General features: G+C 34.6%; 1 protein-coding gene across 1 annotated transcript; it reads left to right on the forward strand.

The window, feature by feature from the left end:
- Positions 1–2,199: 2,199 nt before the first annotated feature.
- Positions 2,200–5,060, forward strand: LOC140866146 (indole-3-acetic acid-amido synthetase GH3.10). The gene is made up of 4 exons (XM_073271052.1): positions 2,200–2,568; positions 2,782–2,883; positions 2,966–3,792; positions 4,407–5,060. Exons 1-4 carry the CDS (start codon positions 2,252–2,254, stop codon positions 4,943–4,945), a joined length of 1,785 nt encoding a protein of 594 aa, XP_073127153.1. The 5' UTR covers positions 2,200–2,251; the 3' UTR covers positions 4,946–5,060.
- Positions 5,061–20,985: the final 15,925 nt, after the last annotated feature.

Consider the following 20,985-nt stretch of genomic DNA (forward strand, 5'->3'; position numbering starts at 1 on the left):
CATGATTTAGGGGCTTTATTATTATAAAACCAAGTGGAAAAATGACTACGGGATTTTAAAAAATGGTCCGAAGAATTGTAGGGATTCGAGTGGTTCCTAAGAACCGATCTATTAACCAAGAGAGTCCGATGGTCCGAAGTCTAGTTTGGAAGCATCGAACTGGCTTGCTTGATTTTGGACGCAGAGGGTCAATTTGGAATGTCCGAACATGAGATCAAATGATCCGATCAGAGTTAGACCATGCAGATCTGAGGTGTCATGAGGATGTTGACACGTAGAAACATGCAGGAGTTCGGAAGGTCCGAAGCCATGATTGGAGGGTCGGAATGCATCTATCAAGCGAGGTGTCAAAATGTCAATGAGATGTGGGAACCATGCGAGTTCGGAAGGTTCGAACTCAGGATCGAAGCTTCCTATCACGAGCTCTATTAATAGGGCTCAAATTTCTCAAATTTGATGTGTATTTGAGTGTGGGGGTTTCAAAATCAATGTATATTATTAGTGTTTTAGCATGTACTCGAGGGCTGGGCGATAGATAGGTGCTATAGGACTTGTAGAGGAGCTGTGGCAGGGTTAGGGTCTTTGACATCGGCGAACTGACGACAGATGTAGGTATAGTACGAGATCCCTAGTAGTATTAGAGAGTATCTATTAGCTTAGTTAAGGCTTTTAGATCAATATAAGTGATATGTAATTTTCTTGGCTTGTAATGATGTATTATAGATGCTTGTACATCTAGGCTAGTTTTTGAAGTATGTAAGTACTGACTGAGATTCCAGCGAGTATGCATTCTTATATGTAGAATTTTATGTGTTATAATCCATGTTTTACTATTTTATTATATTATGTTGCATGCGAATATTAATTTTGATTTGTATCTCCTTCGAGATAACCTTTCGGGTAGGGTCGATCAGCCATATACCCTTGTTATTGGTCGGACACCGAGACACGCTGTTTGTACGGGGACTGACGCTACGGTGATCTGGATGAGTGCGGGGAGTTACATAGCGGAGTTGACATCAAATGATACTACACAATCATTGACGCCTAGACTGAGCAGGACTTGATAGATTACTAGTACCAAGTCATTTGCATGCATCATGCTAGTTTTTATACTCTTACTTTACATTCTGAGCGTTAGTCAATCACGTTTATTGTTGTTATTTCTTGGACACCTCATTCGATGAGACAGTTGCCGGTGGATCAAGATATTCATGACCTGTGTGTGGTAGGTGACCAGGGCTTGGATGCGGAGGTTGCCATTAGTTGCTAAAGTTATTGTTTATGATTTTTGTTTGGATTGTATAATTTACCAAATGTATTACTTAGGTTTCCGGTTGTATGCTTAAAGTTTTGTATAGTAGGTGATTCAGGTTAGGTTCCTAAATGTTCCATTAAAAAATATTTATGTCTCATGATATTTACAACCACGTTTAACGACATAGTGTTTATGAGTTTTGTTATATATATATGAGTTTCTTTCAAGTGCCCACCTACCATGCCCACCAATGATGTGACACTATTCTATTGGACCTACAATTTATCACATCCAAAAGAATAGTGCCACATCATTGGTGGGCATGGTGGTGGGCATGGTAGGTGGACACTTGAAAGAAACTCTATATATATATATATATATCCCTGCACTATATATATATATCCCTGCACTATATATATATATATATATATAGAATCTTGTGTGCACCCTGTGATGTTCGCGTGAACATCTGAGATGTTCTCGCGAACATCTGAATTTTTTTAGATGTTCGCGCGAACATCCTGCGGTGCACACAAAATCTCTGCACACTAGTGTGCAGTTGATCATGACTGTATATGTATATATATATATATGTATGAGGTGTGATATATTGTCCATCAACTGTACACATATTCGTATTTATCCTTGAGGTGTCACTCAACTACTAGATGTATAATTCATCACATCCAATATGTGAGTGTCATCTCAATGGTGGACACGCGGTGACCATATCATATCAAAATTATATATATACATATATATATATATATACATATACATTCATATATATAATTTTCTTCTAAAGTGGGGGACAGAGATATTTTATCAAAGATTGGAAAAGTCCAACATTTGAAAAATGTCTGGTTGTAAATATATATATGTATATATGTGTGTGTGGGAGAGAGAGAGGAAATTATAAAATATAGAAAGGAAACAAAAACAACATTATTTGTGTGACAACATTTTATATAGATCTTCAGTTCAGAGCCTAAAATGAGTTCCATGGGCAATATTAACGGATGGTGTGAGAACATAATCTACTGGTTCGATGAGGTATCCGAGCGCGCGGGTCAAGTACAAACCCAGACGCTGCGCCAGATTCTTTTGCAGAATTTCGAAGCTGAGTACCTAAAACAATGGCTAGAGGATGCCAATATTCAAGAAATGGATGCAAATGCATTGGAATCCCTCTACACTCGTGTGGTACCACTCGTTTCCCATGCAGATTTGGAGCCATATATCCAAAGAATTGCAGATGGAGGAAAAGAGCCACTTCTCACTAAAGAACCCATTAAATTTCTGTCATTAAGGTTAGTTTCCATGTTTATCCTTGTTATTATGATTTTGTTTTCATGGTTTTGGTATTAAAAAAAAAACACTCAAAAGAAAGAAATATTATATGAATTGACTCGTAACTATGAAATGAAAGCAAGAAATATTGATCGAGATACCATTTTCTATTCTGATTTTTCTTTTAAGAATGTTCCATATTTCATTTGTTTGATGTGATATTGCTTTCTTAGCTCTGGTACAACCGAGGGAAGACAAAAACTTGTTCCCTTCACTCAATATAGTTCCAAAACTACTCTTCAGATTTTCAAACTTGGAGCAGCTTACAGATCAAGGTATACTGTATATTTAAAAAAAAAATATTAGAAATTCTGTATCATCAAGTGTTATCTCTTGAAATGGATCATGACTTTTCAGGGCTTATCCAGCAAGGGAAGGAGGAAGAATTCTTGAATTCATATACAGCAGCAAAGGTTTCACGAGAACAAGAGCAGGGATCAAAGTAGGAACTGCCACAGCTCACTACTATGCCAGTGATGAATTCAAGCTCAAACAACAAGAAACCAACTCATTTACTTGCAGCCCAGAAGCTGTGATTTCTAGTGGAAACTATAAACAATCCACTTACTGTCACCTTCTGCTCGGTATCCATTATTCGGATCAAGTTGAATTCGTGACATCAACTTTTGCCTACAGTATTGTGCAGGCATTCACCACTTTTGAAGAAATTTGGAGAGAGATCACGAATGACATTAAACAAGGGAAATTGAACCCGGGAATTTCCATCCAAAGTGTTAGGGAAGCGGTTCTTGACATCGTTTTTCGGCCTAATCCGAATTTGGCCACTAGGGTTCAATCCATATGCGAAGAACTGGAAGAAAATGATTGGTTGGGAGTAATTCCGAAGCTTTGGCCTAATGCAAAATATGTGTACTCTATTATGACAGGTGCAATGCTACCATACTTGACGAAACTTAGGCATTATGCAGGGGATTTGCCTTTGGTAGGTGGAGATTATGGGTCCACAGAGAGTTGGATTGGGGTGAATCTGGATCCTCTTTTACCACCGGAGAAGGTTACATTCGCCGTTGTTCCCACTTTTTCTTACTTCGAATTCATACCACTTCATAGACAGGTTCTTGGTTCCAATTCGGCTGCCGACGATTTCATAGAAGATGATCCGGTTCCACTGTCTCATGTCAAGATCGGACAGGAGTACGAGATTGTGCTGACCACATTCACAGGTATGTGGTTGATTCGTGATTCGTATATTTTGGCACATACATCATAGCCAGAAAACATTGTTTCATGATAGCCAAACTTGAATCCATTGTAGCCATTCGATTCTTTGTTACGTAGTACACGATGGCCATAATACAGAGATGTATCATTAGCAGTAATTAATGTAGTTAAAAGATTATTTGTGGCCCATTTCAAGACAAGCCAAATACCATCAGCAACCATATTTGACGCATGAAAATAATCTGCGCCTTTAGTCATATCCCTATCGACTTGTTGCTTTCCCCAGTACACACATTCTAGGTGTAAATTGTGAAGCTAATTATACGAAAGCATGCAATTGTCCACCACTTCCAGAAATCTGCGGAGGCCTGTTGTGGTCGTTCACTTATTAGCATTTAATTAGTGTGTGTATGTACCTTATATTTATCAGCCACCACAACTCGAAAACGACACATTACCTAGTGGTGTCCATTTTCCTGGACACCCCATTGTTGTGCCACTCTGAACGAGAGCACACTTTGTCACCCCTCCAGCTAGCATATTCAAATTAATTCATTCGAGATTAAAGCAAATCTTCGATTAATTTTATTCATGTTAATTAATCTTGGCGATACAGGGTTGTACCGGTATCGATTAGGAGACGTGGTAGAAGTAACCGGTTTTCACAAGAACACCCCGAAACTAAACTTCGTTTGCAGAAGAAAGTTGATTCTAACCGTGAACATAGACAAGAACACCGAGAAGGACCTCCAACTAGTGGTTGATAAAGGTTCCCGGATATTGAAGAAGTCGAAGGCGGAGCTAGTGGACTTCACTAGCCATGCCGATGTGTCCAACCAACCAGGGCACTACGTTATATATTGGGAGATAAAGGGTGACGTCGAAGATAGGCTGCTGGAAGAGTGTTGCAAGGAAATGGATGCTTCGTTTGTTGATCAAGGCTATGTTGTTTCAAGAAAGTGCAACTCGATCGGACCTTTGGAGCTCTGCATTGTGGACAGGGGAACTTTTAACAAGATTATGGAGAATTTCATTGCTAATGGAGCAAGTTTGAGCCAGTTCAAGACTCCTAGATGCACTAACAACCCTGCTCTACTCAAAATTCTCAGTTTGTGCACTGCAAAAAGATTTCACAGCACAGCTTATGGGCCTTGACATTCAGCGTTGCACTAATTGGCGCAGACTTTGATCATCATGTTTCTTTCTCAGATAGCAGCCTAACTTCATCTTGTGTTGTTTCTTGAATGCTTTTGAATAAAATTATGCATCATTTTCCCCCATAAAATATGCAATGAGTTTTTGGTTCATTGGGATTAATTGTTTTTTTTCCCCACACATTTAGCTCTTTTTTAATAGATTTGCGTCAATAGTCGATATTGCGGATATATCTTGCTATAATTGAAAATTTTACCTAGCTAAAAATCTATTATTATCTATCTATCTATTCTATTCTATTAATAAGCCACTTCGAATTATGAATTTTCGTGCATGCCCTTAACTATCAAGTTTCAACATGGTTTCTCTGTTTCCTCGGTCGTGATTTCATGTTTTGTGCCATGTAATTAATATATGGGCTCATTTATTTGCTTCCGTTTCTTCCCTTCTCATTTGTGCATTGCCTTTACCGTGGTAATAATGGCTGCTCGATTAAGTCATACACGTTGTGGTGCACTCTCCATGTGTGTTTCAATTCGCTCTCTTCGTTTCTCTCCAGTTTAATTGCTTTGTTGCTACCTCTTTCATCTCTCAATGTGTGTTATGTTAGGGAAAATTTTCCATAAACTTAAACCTAGAATCATCATGCTAAATCATCAAGATTAAATACTGTAAACTTAAGCGAAAGCGTACCTTAATTCTTAACAATTGATACCGATGTAGATCTGCATGGTTTGGCCTTCCAGATCAACACGATTTGCTTTGAGAGTTCCTTCAGTTCTCTCACGCTCTCTAACTATCGATGAGAATAGAATAGAATGACTGTGTCGATGTAGACGTCGTGTGATCTGGGGATCATAACCCTATATTTATATTTTGGGATTCTATTTAAGCCCATCAATCAAATAGAAAAGCCCACTAGTATCTACACATTAAAGGTCACACCCTATTAGATACATTAAAGCCCAAATAAACTGAAACTTTATTTAGATCACTTTTAAGGGCTAACTTTATTTGACAGTCCACAACACATAATTATTTACATATAAGTCCAACGTTGGATTTATGATCCAACAATCTCCCACTGGGCTATATATGAAACTTTATAATTATGTTTTGCAAAATAACCAAATGAGCTCAACTTTGCTGTCATTACCGAAATGTATCTACTGCTAATCCGGTCCATCAATCATACTAACATAGGATCAAAGAGGCTTTTGTCACATTTATCGTAACTCGACCCATCAATGGTCACATATGCCAGATAACTGAACGACATGGATTATGATGTGGATGTGTAGCATGGAAATTTCATGTAACGTGATCTTAACATGTCTATTTTCAACTGGTCCACCCTTAAACTTTAGTGAGATCAACCGTAATAGAATCAGAGTGTGAATAAATCAAAACCTTTATTTCTGCAGAAATAACTTTTCCTTATGTATCCATAAACCAAAAAACTGAATAACCGAACATGTCTATAAAAGCATTTAAAATTACAAACTCCCACTGAAACTAAATATTCTTGATTGACAAAACACCCATACAAATAATGTGAACACAAAACCTTTTGGGTGATAGTCCCTTAGCAAATGGATCCACAATCATGGAGTTTGTACCGATGTGCTTTATAGACATTATTCACTCTGAACTCTTACTTCAATAATCAGAAACATGATTGGATGCCTTGTAACACACTATAAAATCTACTGTCATGACAAAAGAGACTATAACAAGTGACTTTTTAGTACTCTTTTGTGAGATGACACCTTTTGGCAGCAGATTTAAATAGTCCAACATAATTTTCACACTATCTAGGCATCCCTTAAATCAGAGTCAGTATACCAAATGATCTCAAAACCGATCTGACCTCTGATATGTGAGCATATAATTCCTTTTATTTTTTGTAAATTCCATAATACATAATTGACTATCTTTCAATAGTCTACTCCTGAATTATTTAAATATTTGTCCAACATCCCAGTCAAGTATATAAAAGCTTTACATGTATATACCTTAACAATACATTAGATTCTCTACTGCTAAGTCATAAAGAATCTTTTGTATTTCTTTTTTTTAAATCATTATTAGAGCAATGGTTGAGACTAAATTATCTCCCTCAACTTAGGGTATCAACTGGTTTACAATTTTGCATCCCATATCGCTTTACAACTTTCTCGATATAGCTTTTTTGTGATAATCCAAGAATACATCGAGAGCGATCCCAATGTATCTGGATACCCAGTACAAAAGATGCATCACCAAGATCATTCATCTCAAAATTTGAAAGGGCCCGTGTCCTGATTTAATATTTAATGATCAAACCACCAGGATTAATTAATGTAAACAGCGAAAACGAGTTAAAAATTTGCGTTTGGGCCTACAGAAATTTTGGCATGACATATTCGTAAATAGGACATCCCAAAAACCTGTACAACACAACCAGCAATATATACTCGAAAATAGAGTCACAACTCCAATTTACAAACCTATAGCCGCACTGGCCAGGACTAAACACATGCAGAGCCGGCAAGGCTCGATCACACAAATAACAATTCAAAACAAGGTCCAAAACTATTTATACAGATACACAGGGCATCACCCCGGCAAATATAAAACTCGCTAAACTGATATATATACATATATCTGGGAACTCGACTCCACGCTCGCCTCACTGGGTACCACTAGATGACGCTCCACCAGATGCGTCAAATCCCCCTGGATAACCTGCTATGGAATCACAAACAACCACAACATAAAAAGAAAACAGGGGTCGGACCCCAGTACGACGAACTATAAAACTTACGACAAATATAACTGACATGAATAAAATCAAGTACAATGCAATGAAATACAATGTAATGCGTGACATATATTAATGAAATAAGGGATACCAAAAGGAGTCCAAATAATCGTATCACAATAAACTCAATGGCCACCCGTGCCAGGAACGCAGCAGACCTCGAATCATCACTGCTAATCCATACACGTAGCATCGGAGGGTGACAGGAGCGACCCGTCCAGCCTCATGCTATCATCAGGAGTGTCGTACGTAGCATCGAGAGCACGGTTGCTACCCGCTCGGTCTCGTGCTAACTCAGGAGTGCACTAAATAATGTCACTCGCTCCATCGATGACTCAATACATCTCAAGAAATCAATATCAATAGCAATCAAAGGATTCAAGGCTCAACGTGCTATGAAAAATTGTAAATGAGTGAATGCAATCATATAATCCACATAAGCACATAATACACGTTATCACTCATTACAAAATATTTAATATCATAACATGCCATTATAGGCGTCGTAATATAAACAGCTCATACGTACCTCAACCAACACTTAATTTACCACAGAAATATCTCAAGTAATTCTCGAATAGTACAATCCTGTGGAAAACCATTGATATCATATTAATTCCTGTTTCCATTTACAAATCTGAAAATTATCGGAACTAATTCTAAAAAATCAAACTAACATTTCTTTAACTTCACATCTCATATTAAATCATCCTATCAATGTCCAATTATCAAATAAATAACTAGAAAAGTATCTGAATTTTCCAGAAAAATTGTTCAAAAATCCTGAAATTAATCTATAACAATTCTAACACATCTAAACATCCAAACAATGATTTAAACATCTCTATAATTCGAAAATCCAACATAATATAATCTAAAATTTCGAAATAATTCCCAAATCTATTCTGAAAAATAACCATACCTCAATTCAACTGAAATATAACACCTACAATCAAGAATTAAATCAAATATCAATAATTGGAAATCGATTGAATCAAAATTCTCAAAATTCGAAACACTAATCTCGAAATCTACCTCAAATATTCGAATTAGAGGTCTAATCAACCGAAACCACAACCCCTTAAACTCCGGCGACGATCGGACGGCGGCTAGGGGCGGCGAAGACGACGGCTGTCGGAATTCGAGCTTCGAGCGACGCGAGAAAACCTTACAATATTGGTACCAAAAGAGAGCTCTCGTCGCGAGGATTTCAGAACTATATTTATTTTCAAAAATCGATAACCGACGGAAAAGTTACGGCGATTTGAAGCGATAGGAAAATTTTGGAAAAGAAAAGAACAAGGAATCGGAAAAGCTGAGAAGATGACGATGATGAATACCGAGGAGAGAGAAATAGAATATATATCCGCATCTAGTAATTAGATATGTATTGGTTTAATGTGTGTCTTATTTTATTCATTCGGGGTTAAAACTTGACCCGATTTGAATTATTTCAACTCCTGTGTGATTTATAAATCAAATATGTAATTTAATATCGTCTATAAACCGATATTTATTCATACATATTTTTAACACACAAATTAATTAACATATTAAAATCGGGTCCTTACAAAATTCTTAGCTAGAAATCTCTTGGTGTCATGCAACATATCTATATCGTTACAAGCGAGCAGGCTATAATTACATAGAAAACCAGAAAAATATTTACTCCCACAGACCTTATGATATATACAATCATCGACCAAATTCATCTCAAACCGAACGAGATGATCACATGATGAAATGTAAAAATATTATTTATTAATTAAAATTTAATACCATGTCAATATATTCCTGAAGAGTCTTTCAAATAAACCAAAGAGAAAGACCTTTACAATTATATCATCTTACTGTGTAAAACCTTATTAATGATAAGACGAGCCTTATATCTTTCCACACTACCTTTTGAGTGCTCATGGTTTTAAATATTCATTTAGAACCAATGAACTTCACACTTTAGGAAATGAGACAAGATATTAAATGTCATTGTCTTTCATAGATTTTATCTTTTTATATTGACATCAATCCATTTCGAGAGTTAGAATTTTTATGACTTCATCATGTCAATGTTGACCTTATTCTCTTAGAGAAATACAATCAAATTACCTAAGACTGTATTTCTTCTCTCTCGAGTGGAACTCCATAATGACAAGGTTATTGAGATGTAAGAGTTTGTTCTTTTAGAATATTTTTTGAATGAGAGATTTACCTAAATTGTCTTACCGTATTATGTTTTTGAACAAAGTCAAAAATATAATTTTGATCAATGTCAATAACACCTGTAAGAATATTAAAATATTCTTTCTTAAAGACAATTTTCAAACTTTATCTCCCCTCACAAACTCGACATCCTCAAAAACCAAGCATTTTCCTAACTGAGAATAAAATTAATTACGGGACCATAAAACTTTCACCACTTAGATCTTTAAGAATCACTTCAATCAAACTTTGTTAAGGATATATGCTGCAGTCATTAGTATTTTTCCATAAATGAGATATAAAAGTCATATCTAAAATAATCATCTATGAACAATATAAATTATTGTCGATCATTAAAAAAAAAACCATTTGGAAGACCCACTAATATCCATATTTATAAGTTCATAGACATCCAAATTCTTGTTGGCTTCAAATCTCCTTTAATTTGTTTGTTTTCCCTTTATACATTGAACACAAATATCAAAATATGTTAAATTTAAAGGATTGAGAATTTTGTCATACATAAGTTTCTTTATTCTCCATCCGGAGATATAATATAATATCTCATGTCACGACGTAACTGAATTCTCATTTACTGGAATTTTATCTTTGAGACTTTTAAATTGAATTGCATGGACTCATTAAATGAACAATTATACCAACCGAAGAAAGATTATTGTAACGAGATGAAGAGCCAAAGCCAACCAATTTTGAATCATGAAACAACCTAAATTTCCATTTCCAAATGAGCAAGAGAAACCGAATTTTCCCAAAATAGAAATAAAAATTATCCCGCCTGAAAGTCGGTACAATAAATGTTTCATTTAGATTCAAATAAAACTCAGGCCTTAACAATAATCTAAAATTTTTAATTATTTCAACTTTAATTGTTTTGCCATTGTACACCGATGAATCTTTCATCATCATCTGAACTTTAGCAATGATAATAATAACTCCGCGTAGACACACTGATGATAGCACCAAAATCTATCCATCATATGTGACATCAAAGATAAATTATTTTTAAAACAAATCAAATTTAGAAACTTTATTTTCATGAGCCTTTTAGCTCCACAAAGAAACAACTATTATTTTCCGATTAACTCGATTTCTTTTGTTGTTTCTTTTGAAGTGCTATATCTGCAGCTTACTTTATCCTTAATCATTTATCTTTATACCTCATTGAAAGTGAATTTGTCAAGAACGTACAAAATTCATCATTTCATTCTCGACAAACCTCATTTTCAATATTTTTAAGGTCATTCTTAACTGTAGTTATATCTTTTCGACATATTGCCCTAATGATTCCTAAATGACTACCTTAATGATCATCAAACATGCAATTTAATTTTCCATACCTTTTCATCTCCCTTCTTTCAAAAGAGGTATTCTAGTTCATAAAGGTATACTGAAATCAATCTTTATTGCACTATCTTTGATCATTATTCCAATAACTATCAAGATGTTTACTTTTCCATAACTTGAAGTAACAATCATCTTTGAAAGTAATAATAAAATTGATGTGGACAGTAAAACTAACAGAAATATTCAAATAATAACTGAACAGAAAATTATCAATAAATTAAATTTGCTCACAAAAAATGCCCAAATAAGTAATATTAAATTCAAATAAAGGCACTCTCCATCTCAAGATATCGGACACTCCATTAATATTCCATCTTTGGACAAAATATTAACTTGTAAATGATATATTGATGTAGTAATCAAATACTGATAATAAGAACATATCAAATAATAAATCTTTCTTTGGGCCGATTTATTATTCATATGTAAAATCAAATAATAATCACATATTTATTACCACAACTGCATAATTCTGTTAAATAATAACCTTTCTTTGGGCCGATTAATTATTCACATAAGTTACATGTACAAAACCTTTTATATTTCAAAACAAATTAATTTCCACAATAGAGGTCACTTTGGCGACATGTTGCTTCAATCAATTTATCCCAAAATATATATACCTTAAATGTTCCTTTATTAAAATTTAATATAAAAAAAATTGACCCTTTTCTTAAAAAATAAATTTTAAGTATTTTGGTCAAATTCAATTATTTAAACATTGATCGTAAGATCAATGCCGACTGGCGGGCAAATCAGGCAATTTACTGGTCATGGGTGATCTTTTTGGGTTGGATTCCCGTATAATCAAAAAATTAACTGACCCATGTATATTGACCTGATAAATTTAATCCATAAAAAATAATCAATTAATTCAAATAATGCAAACTTCATAAGGGATACCGAAAATTGATAGTCAATAACATGCCAAATAATAATCTTCCTTTGAGCCGATTATTATTCACATGAAAACCGAATAACTATCACAATTTTACCCTTATATAAATACATATGTAATCATATTAAATATTGATCTTCCTTTGGGCCGATTAATACTAATAAAAATTACATAACCGAAACCTTTTATATTTCAAATAAATTAATATTTACAAGAGAGGTCACTTTGGTGACATGCTGTTTCAATTAATTCATTTTAAAATATATAAAATATAATCTTATCATTATTTGAATAATTGAAAATTTAAACCTTAAACCCAAAAATAAAAATATTGGGCTTATAACCAAATTAAACTTTATCCAAAAAATATATGATGGGCTAGAAAAAATTTACCAAAAATCTGAATTTTTCGTTTTCTTGATTTAAAAAAAAAAAAAAAATTTTTTTTAAATTTTCGAAAATTAGAAAATTGCCCTAAATAGAACAAACCCTAACCCATCAACATCTTCATCCTTATTGCGCCGCCGCCGCCTTTCCTCAGACCGATTCCGATCGGAAAATGGTAGCCCACGAAGAGGCGACCACCACGGTGCCTTCACCTTCCCCGATCGTCGCCTTATTAGTCGGAAATCAGCCCCGATTTGTTCGAAGCTCGCGACCTGCCAGGCGTGACTTTGGCTTCGAAATCGGACGATCGTGTGACGATTTACGGCGATGTATCTTTACTATCGGAGGCGCCTTTAGATGGGCAACAAAACGCCTTATGTATCGCCGCCGGAAACGGCCTGTAGATCGGCCGATTTGGGCAATTTTCGGCGGCCCCTGAAACCCTAATTCGAATTTTCCAGTTTTTTTTTTTTAAAAAACAAAAATAAATAAAAATAATCTGGACTGAAAAATTCGAATTTGATTCGAACACTGTAATTTTCTGTTTTCGATTAGGCCAAATCGAATATAAATCGTATCTCAATGATTTAAACATGAGTGGCTCTGATACCACTTGTTCGGGAAAATTTCCCATAAACTTAAACCCAGAATCATCATGTTAAATCATCAAGATTAAATACTGTAAACTTAAGTAAAAGCGTACCTTAATTCTTAACAATTGATACCGATGTAGATCTGCATGGTTTGGCCTTCCAGATCAACACGATTTGCTTTGAGAGTTCCTTCAGTTCTCTCACGCTCTCTAACTATCGATGAGAATAGAATAGAATGACTGTGTCGATGTAGACGTCGTGTGATCTGGGGACCAAAACCCTATATTTATATTTTGGGATTCTATTTAAGCACATCAATCAAATAGAAAAAGCCCACTAGTATCTACACATTAAAGGTCACACCCTATTAGATACATTAAAGCCCAAATAAACTGAAACTTTATTTAGATCACTTTTAAGGGTTAACTTTATTTGACAGTGCACAACACATAATTATTTACATATAAGCCCAACGTTGGATTTATGATCCAACATGCTATTCTCATTATTTTTTGATGGTTTTCACTTTTCAGGTTTTCGTTTTAATTTAGCAGCGGCGTTTCTCAGTCTTCGTGTTTTGGTGTTTCTGCTTCCAATGTTAGATGCTTTGTTCTTTGCTCCATGTTTATTTTTATAGATGTGATTTTCCTCCCTTGAATGATATACTGCAGCACGTTTTGAACTTTTGTGTAAATTTCTTTGGCATGTTCTCTCATTCATAAGTATTAAGTATTAATTTTTTTTTTTCTCGTGCTCTCTCTCTCGCTCACCACCCCCCCCCCCCCCACCACCACCCCCACCTTTTTTTTTTTTTTTTTTTCTCGGAACTCATTATTTTAGTTTTGGTTTTGTGATTGATATGTTCATTTGCTTCTGCCTCAAATGCGTGCTTTCCCAAATGCATTTCTTTTTAAAATTCAGACAATGAAGGAGATATTGCCGATGTCGGTGTCTTACCAGTATTGGTGCCTCTGTGTCGTTTTTGTGGCGCATATAGATTCTCTGAACTTCCATCTTTTTGTTGTGCCTGTGTAAGAGTAGATTGTCATCTCTTATTACTTCGGCTGCGTTTGCTCGAATTATTCGTGGACCAACTGTCCCCTTCAGCTATTTTGTTACATCGTACTTAAAAATTTAAGATATTATATATATAGTCTAAATCTAATTTAATAGACAGCCTTACTTGTAACAATATATTATTAATATGGGAGTGATTTAGTTGCTGAATTTATGGGCATCTATGTTTGTTTGCACATGGTTGTGATACCGTTATATTCATGAATGATATATTGTTGTTGTTGGGTTTTTTTTCTTCCCTTTTTGAAATCATGAATAGGCTTATTTCCCCCAACACAAATATATATTACTAATAAACCATTGATATTTAAAGAGCCCGAGTATTATTTATGCTATCCATTAATAAATATGTGGGAATGTCCAGATTGAAACATTATATTTCGTTCAACACATACATACACATATCACAATCCATGACTTACAATTCAACAATTATATGCGTAATTGGATACACCACACATTTAAATCATGGTAATGGTAATTAAACCACACCTTGGATCAACTTAATTATAAGACATATGAACCATTTTCGGTAATCGAAGATGATGAAGCATAATACATTCATGCTAAATAATAATGGGTATTGATATTTACACTCCACTTTTTTTTTAAATGCACTCCATATTTAAATTTTTTAACATAAATTCAATGATACCCTTCTCTTGATTATTCTATTTCAAGTATATATATTAATGATTGAATCATGGAATTGATTTATCTCTAAAATTTCAAATGTGATCTATGTTTCCACGTTTAAGAATTAGAAATTTTCAATTATTTACCATAATTTTCTATCATGTATACATAAAAATATAAACGTGGAGCAGGGTTTGAAAATTAATATAATTAATTTTATATTTTCAATATGTAATTTTTCAATTATTAACCATGATTTTCAATATGTAATTTCCTTTAAAAAATTACATAATATTTGTTTATATTTTATCCCAAATCTTTAACAGGGTTTGAAAATTATTAGTTAATTGATTTCACAAAGTAGGGGGGGGGGGGGGGGGACTTTTGGAGTAAAATAAGATTTTAATTAAAATATGTACATTAATTTTTTTATTTTATATTATTTTAATTTCTTTTTGCGAAATGTCTAATGATAAACTGTATAACTTTAATAAAATATAATGTGAACACTATATATTTGGGCAAAACTTCTTGTGAGACGGTCTCACGGATTAATTTTGTGAGACGGATCTCTTATTTGGGTTATCCAAGAAAAAATATTATTTTCTATTGTAAATATGAGTAGAGTTGATCCATCTCACGGATAAAGATTCGTGAGACCGTCTCACAAGATACTTACTCATTCATTTGACGTGATATTTTTAATTGTTAAAAATATTTGTACAAAAATATATTAACTATTTTTATTTAGTTTTAAAATATATATGTATTTTTTTTGAAGATAATTTGTTTTCTTGAAAATTTTATTTTTAAAAGTTTAGAATAAAAATATTATTATGGAATAAGATATCAAAATATGCTAATGAAATATCACTTTATTGGAAAAATTAAAAATAAGAAAAATATTAAAATTAAAAAAAAAAACAAATCGGGTTAAAAAAACCAAAAAACAGAAGTAACGATAATTTAATGAATTATGTAATTTTGCTTTTTAAACTTTTACATATTTTTTTATACATTTAATGTTTTAAGTAACTTATTTTGGGAATTAAGATCATCATTAATAAATTTACTCAAAATAGAATATAATCAATAAAAGGGCATCATTGTCAATATATACTATAAAAATTAAAGGTGGAGTATATTTAACAAAAATTGGAGTGTAAATATCACTCCCAATAATAAATTTATATATTAAATAAAAAAACTAAGAGGTAGCAATTGATGTTAATGAATCATAATGAGCATAAACTCTTCATGTACTTTTTCGGTAGTATAAGCGGAACCAAATTATCGAATCACTCGTTATCTCTGCAAAATCACTAGGTCTTTTCTGATGTCGCTGATAACTAAGACCATTGCAAGCATGGAATTATCGCTCTGAATGATGTCGCTGATAACTAAGACCATTGCAAGCATAGAATTATTGCTCTGAAGGATCTCGCGAAGCAAAAGCAATGTTTTCGTCAAAATTTTTGTCTTGCACCAAGGTTACGATGTCACAACCAGACAAGGAACAAACACATTTCGGAAAATGATTTGCATTGACAAAGAATTAAGTTATTCCAGTTTAAGATTGCGCTTAGATGAAAGTATTTTAAATTCATGAATTTCAAATATATTTTTGTTGTTTAATAACGTACCACCATAAACATCAAATTCACTTCTTTTATGTTTATATAGTATCTCGTGATAATTATGATATGATAGATTTTAAGTTCATCCAATAAAATAGTCATTTGGAATCTATTTTAATTCATTTAACTAATATGTAAATAATCAGGATAGATTTTAAGTTCATCCAATAAAGTGGTCATTTGGAATCTATTTTAATTCAGACGGCATGGGACCCGTCTAGAGGAACCTATGCATGTCGAAGCGATGACGGCCCTCGTGGTGATGGTGGCGACGTTCTCGGCAGCGATTGCGGCCCTCATCATCGTCTCCCCATCAAATTACACTGCAGTGACTGCTCTCGTCACCTTGTCCTGCCATCTACAAGTGATAGGATTGGTTGAAAGTGTGGAGAGAGGGGGGGGGGGGGGGGGGGGGGCTGAATATACTTTCAAGAAGTTTAGTAAGAATAATTGAACTCGGTCGGTTTAGTGACTGAGCTCGAGGCTTATCTTAATGTCTGATGTAATTTGACAAACAAAATATGTGCGAAAATATGTCAAATTACATATTTGAACACTGAGTAGATATCATTTTAGGTTATGTGACGATAGTAGGTAAACTGAAATAACACAAGCAATTGTTTATGGATGTTCGGAGATTTCAAACTTTACTTCTAGGTCACCTCTTCTTCCACCTCGGAAGGATATCACTAGAAGACTTTGAATTTTACAAGCAATTTGCGAAACCCCGATCCGGTTTAGGGCTTAACACTTTATCCTTTGCATCGCGGCACTACCTTCTGCAGAGTGTGTCAGAGTACGGAAGAATTTATCCAAAAGTGGCGAGGTAGTAGACTGGTGTGGGTAAACTGATGAAGTCAGTTTCTCGAGGGTAAACTGATGAGATCAGTTTAGCTTCTTCGGCCAGTTGTGCACGGTGATTGAGCGCGAAGTATTTTAGCTACATATAACAGTTTAGCGCTTCGTAATTGCTTGATTAGTTTAGCCTTCTTTTAATCTTTGTAATTGTAAACACCAAAACTAAATTTCTCAACAATTTTTCCATTTTTGGTGTTTATAAAAACTTTGAGATAGCAGGCAATAAACTGATATTCAATATAAAATGATCTTTGTCAAAGATATTCAGTTTCAAGTTCTTCTAAAATCATCCCCATTTTTGATAAAACAATAATAAAGAGCTTGAGGTGAAGATACAAGTGTTGATAACATAAGAAGTGTGTGATGACACAAAATGAGTCATCGTCGATCGGATGATGATCTGTGCATTGAAGAGCTGCAAGATGCTGGATGAGCTGCTGAAATATGACGTCCTGATACTTGATCTTCGTACTGAGTTCGCAAGATATTTTGGGAGAGATTTGTCAAGTTTATAAGTTGCTTAGAGAGTCCTTGAAAATTGGATTGAACTGAGTTGTGCAAAGTTTGAACAAATCCATTCAAGTTGTCAACTTTTGTATCCAGAGACTAATGAGAATGTTGTAGTTGAGACAATGAACTGCTCAATTGACTAGAATCCAATAATACTTTGTCCAGAAGTGCAAGTTTCTCTTGAATTTTGATTAACTCTACATTCATTGACTGTCTCAGAAAAGAAACTGTGACGTCCGGGGCTAAGGAGGCGGGGAGTGATCGCCGGTGCCAAGAGGTTGCACGGACAATGAGCGGCTCCTGGTATGCTTCTAGGCGAAGGGAGACATGAATGAGCCAATCCTGCCGGAATAAGAGGGATTCTGAGACCGTGTAGGTATGGGACTGCATAGTTGATGAGAGTTTAAAATATTTCATATGTACTACTCATATCAAGAAGATACATCTTCTTTTCGGGAGCTCATCACCTAAGAACTCCAAAGTTAAGCGTGCTTGACTTGGGAAAATTATAGGATGGGTGACCCCCTGGGAAGTTTCTCAGAGTACGTGTGAGTGATGATATAAGCACGCTGAAAAGACCCGTCTTGATACAGTGGGTCGTTACAAATGGTATCAGAAACGACCTTTCTTAGTACGGTATGGTTCTTGGATGAACCAAGCAGAAGCTGGTGGGCATGTGACGCCTGGGGCTGAGGAGGCGGGGAGTGATCGCTGGTGCCAAGAGGTTGCACGGACAATGAACGGCTCCTGGTAGGATTCTAGGCGGAGAGAGACATGAATGAACCGATCCTGCCGGAATGAGAGAGATTCTGAGACTGCGTATGTATGGACTGCATAGTTGAGGAGAGTTTAAAATATTTCATATGTACTACTCATATCAAGAAGGTGCATCTTCGTTTCGGAAACTCATCATATAAGAACTCCAAAGTTAAGCGTGCTTGACTTGGGGAAATTATAGGATGGGTGACTGATAAGTGTATTTTATACACTTAATTTATATATGATTTTAATTGTTAATTGTTTGTTTTGAGCATATTTATGTGGTTGTTTTGTTGTTTTTGTGATTGCAGAGAATTATTGAATTATTTGGAAAAGAAGAGAAAATAATATTTTGTGAGTAAAAGAATAAAAGAAAAGAAAATTGAAGAAGAAAGAAGAAAAGGAACGTACAGATAAGAAAAGAAAAGAAGAGAAAAGGTTATTGGGCCATTTTCAATTGGGCTTGTTGTTAGCGCTTCTTCAAGCGCTAAAGAAGAAGAGAGGAAGCGCTATCGCGCAAGCTTTCCGTGAGAATTGAGAATTGAAGTCAGAGTTCTATGCGCGCCCGTCTAGGATTTTGGAGCGCCGACGCCGATCGGGAATTCAGCGTTTTATTATTTAGGAAAATTATTTTATTGGGCTTTTGAGTGGGCTTTTTCATGAAGATATAAAAAGAATTTCTTATCAGACAAATTAGGAGAGAGCCGCCTCACACACACACATTACGTACAGTACGTATCAGAGAATTGAACATGTGAGATTTCAGGGAAGAAATCTGAGCTTTAATATGAAGAACGAAGACGGAGATCGATAGACCGGACACGACATCGCATCTACGAATTTGTTTCCTTTATCTTTTATTTATTTTATTCTGAATATGTTTGGATTTTTGAACATGTTTTGTTTTATTCAGAATTTTATTATGAACTAATTTTTTTAGAGTCTAGAGGTCGGATGGAACCTGGTGTATACGCTTTCATGAATTTTTGATTTTATTGAATTGAGTTTTTTCTAGATTAATTGTTTTTTCTAGAATTGATTGTCTTTTCAATTACCTGATCAATAATTGATTTGTTATATTTATTTAAAATCTGGCACTCGGGAGAGGAGATTTTGAATAGGACCAATAGAAAATACACTTTTAATTATTTATATCGCTCGGGAGAGTGTATAATTTTAACAGAGCTTTTAAAAAAAACATTGTTTTGAATTGATCACTGCAAGTAGATTCTTAATAGGGATATTGGAATTGAATTGTAGTTGATATATTTTATTCGGCACTCGGGAGAGGGAATAATACACTTAAGTGTTCTTGGATATTCATTGATTGAAATTCATGAATATTAATTAATTAGGATTGATTATTGTTGAAACCAGATGAAATCTAAACCTCTAGACCATTTTTCTCTGATTGATATTTATTTGAAAGTTGTGTGCGTGCTATAAAATCATCTGATTATTTTTATTTTTATGCAAAATTCTCAAATATTGATTTTTTAGATAAAGTTTAGACTATTTTAATTACAAGAACTGAATATTTTCATTTTACTCCCTGTGGGATCGATATCTGATTTTATCACTATATTAAAACTTGACACTCGTACGCTTGCGAGCATTTTTCACAACAAGTTTTTGGCGCCGCTGCCGGGGAGTAAATTTTGATTATTTTTTTTAGTCTTGTTACCAATTAGTCTAGATTTTAATTTAGAGTTTTATTTATTTTATTTTAAGTTACTAATTAATTTCTTCTTATTTTTAATTGCAGTCTATGCGGCGATCTCAAAGTGCGAATTATTTATTGTTTGATTCGGAGATTGAGTGCACTGCATGTGCTTTAAGAAGAATTAGAAGAGAAGAATTAAGGAACATGGCTGAAGAAGAAGCACAACAAGCTCCTCTGGTGCTAATTAGAGACCACTTCAGAACGACGATCCATGCTCACTATTCTGGAATCGCTCGAGGGACCATTAACGCCAACAATTTTGAACTGAAGCCGGCGTTAATTAACATGGTGCAATCAAACCAATTCAATGGAAGCGTTACAGCTGATCCTCACCTGCACCTGCGGACCTTCTTAGAAATAACCGATACGGTGAAAATTAATGGTGTGTCTGAGGATATTATTCGTTTCGGCTTGTTTCCATTTTCTCTCAGAGATCAAGCAAGGAGTTGGTTGCAATTACTGCCACTAGGAAGCATCACTACTTGGGAGGGGATGGCAGAAAAATTTCTTGCAAAATATTTTCCTCCTGCCAAATCCACCCAACTGAAGATAAAAATCAGCACCTTCAGGCAGATGGACACTGAACAGCTATACG

The sequence above is a fragment of the Henckelia pumila genome, chromosome 4 (genome assembly GCF_033568475.1).
Source record: "Henckelia pumila isolate YLH828 chromosome 4, ASM3356847v2, whole genome shotgun sequence".
Lineage (NCBI taxonomy): Eukaryota > Viridiplantae > Streptophyta > Magnoliopsida > Lamiales > Gesneriaceae > Henckelia > Henckelia pumila.

Excerpts from the sequence above, each read along its gene's own strand:
- LOC140866146 (XM_073271052.1), top strand. The coding sequence starts at position 2,252 with ATGAGTTCCATGGGCAATATTAACGGATGGTGTGAGAACATAATCTAC. Across the intron at positions 2,884-2,965 it reads GGAGCAGCTTACAGATCAAG|GGCTTATCCAGCAAGGGAAG; the intron begins GTATACTGTATA and ends ATGACTTTTCAG. Across the intron at positions 3,793-4,406 it reads TGTGCTGACCACATTCACAG|GGTTGTACCGGTATCGATTA; the intron begins GTATGTGGTTGA and ends TTGGCGATACAG.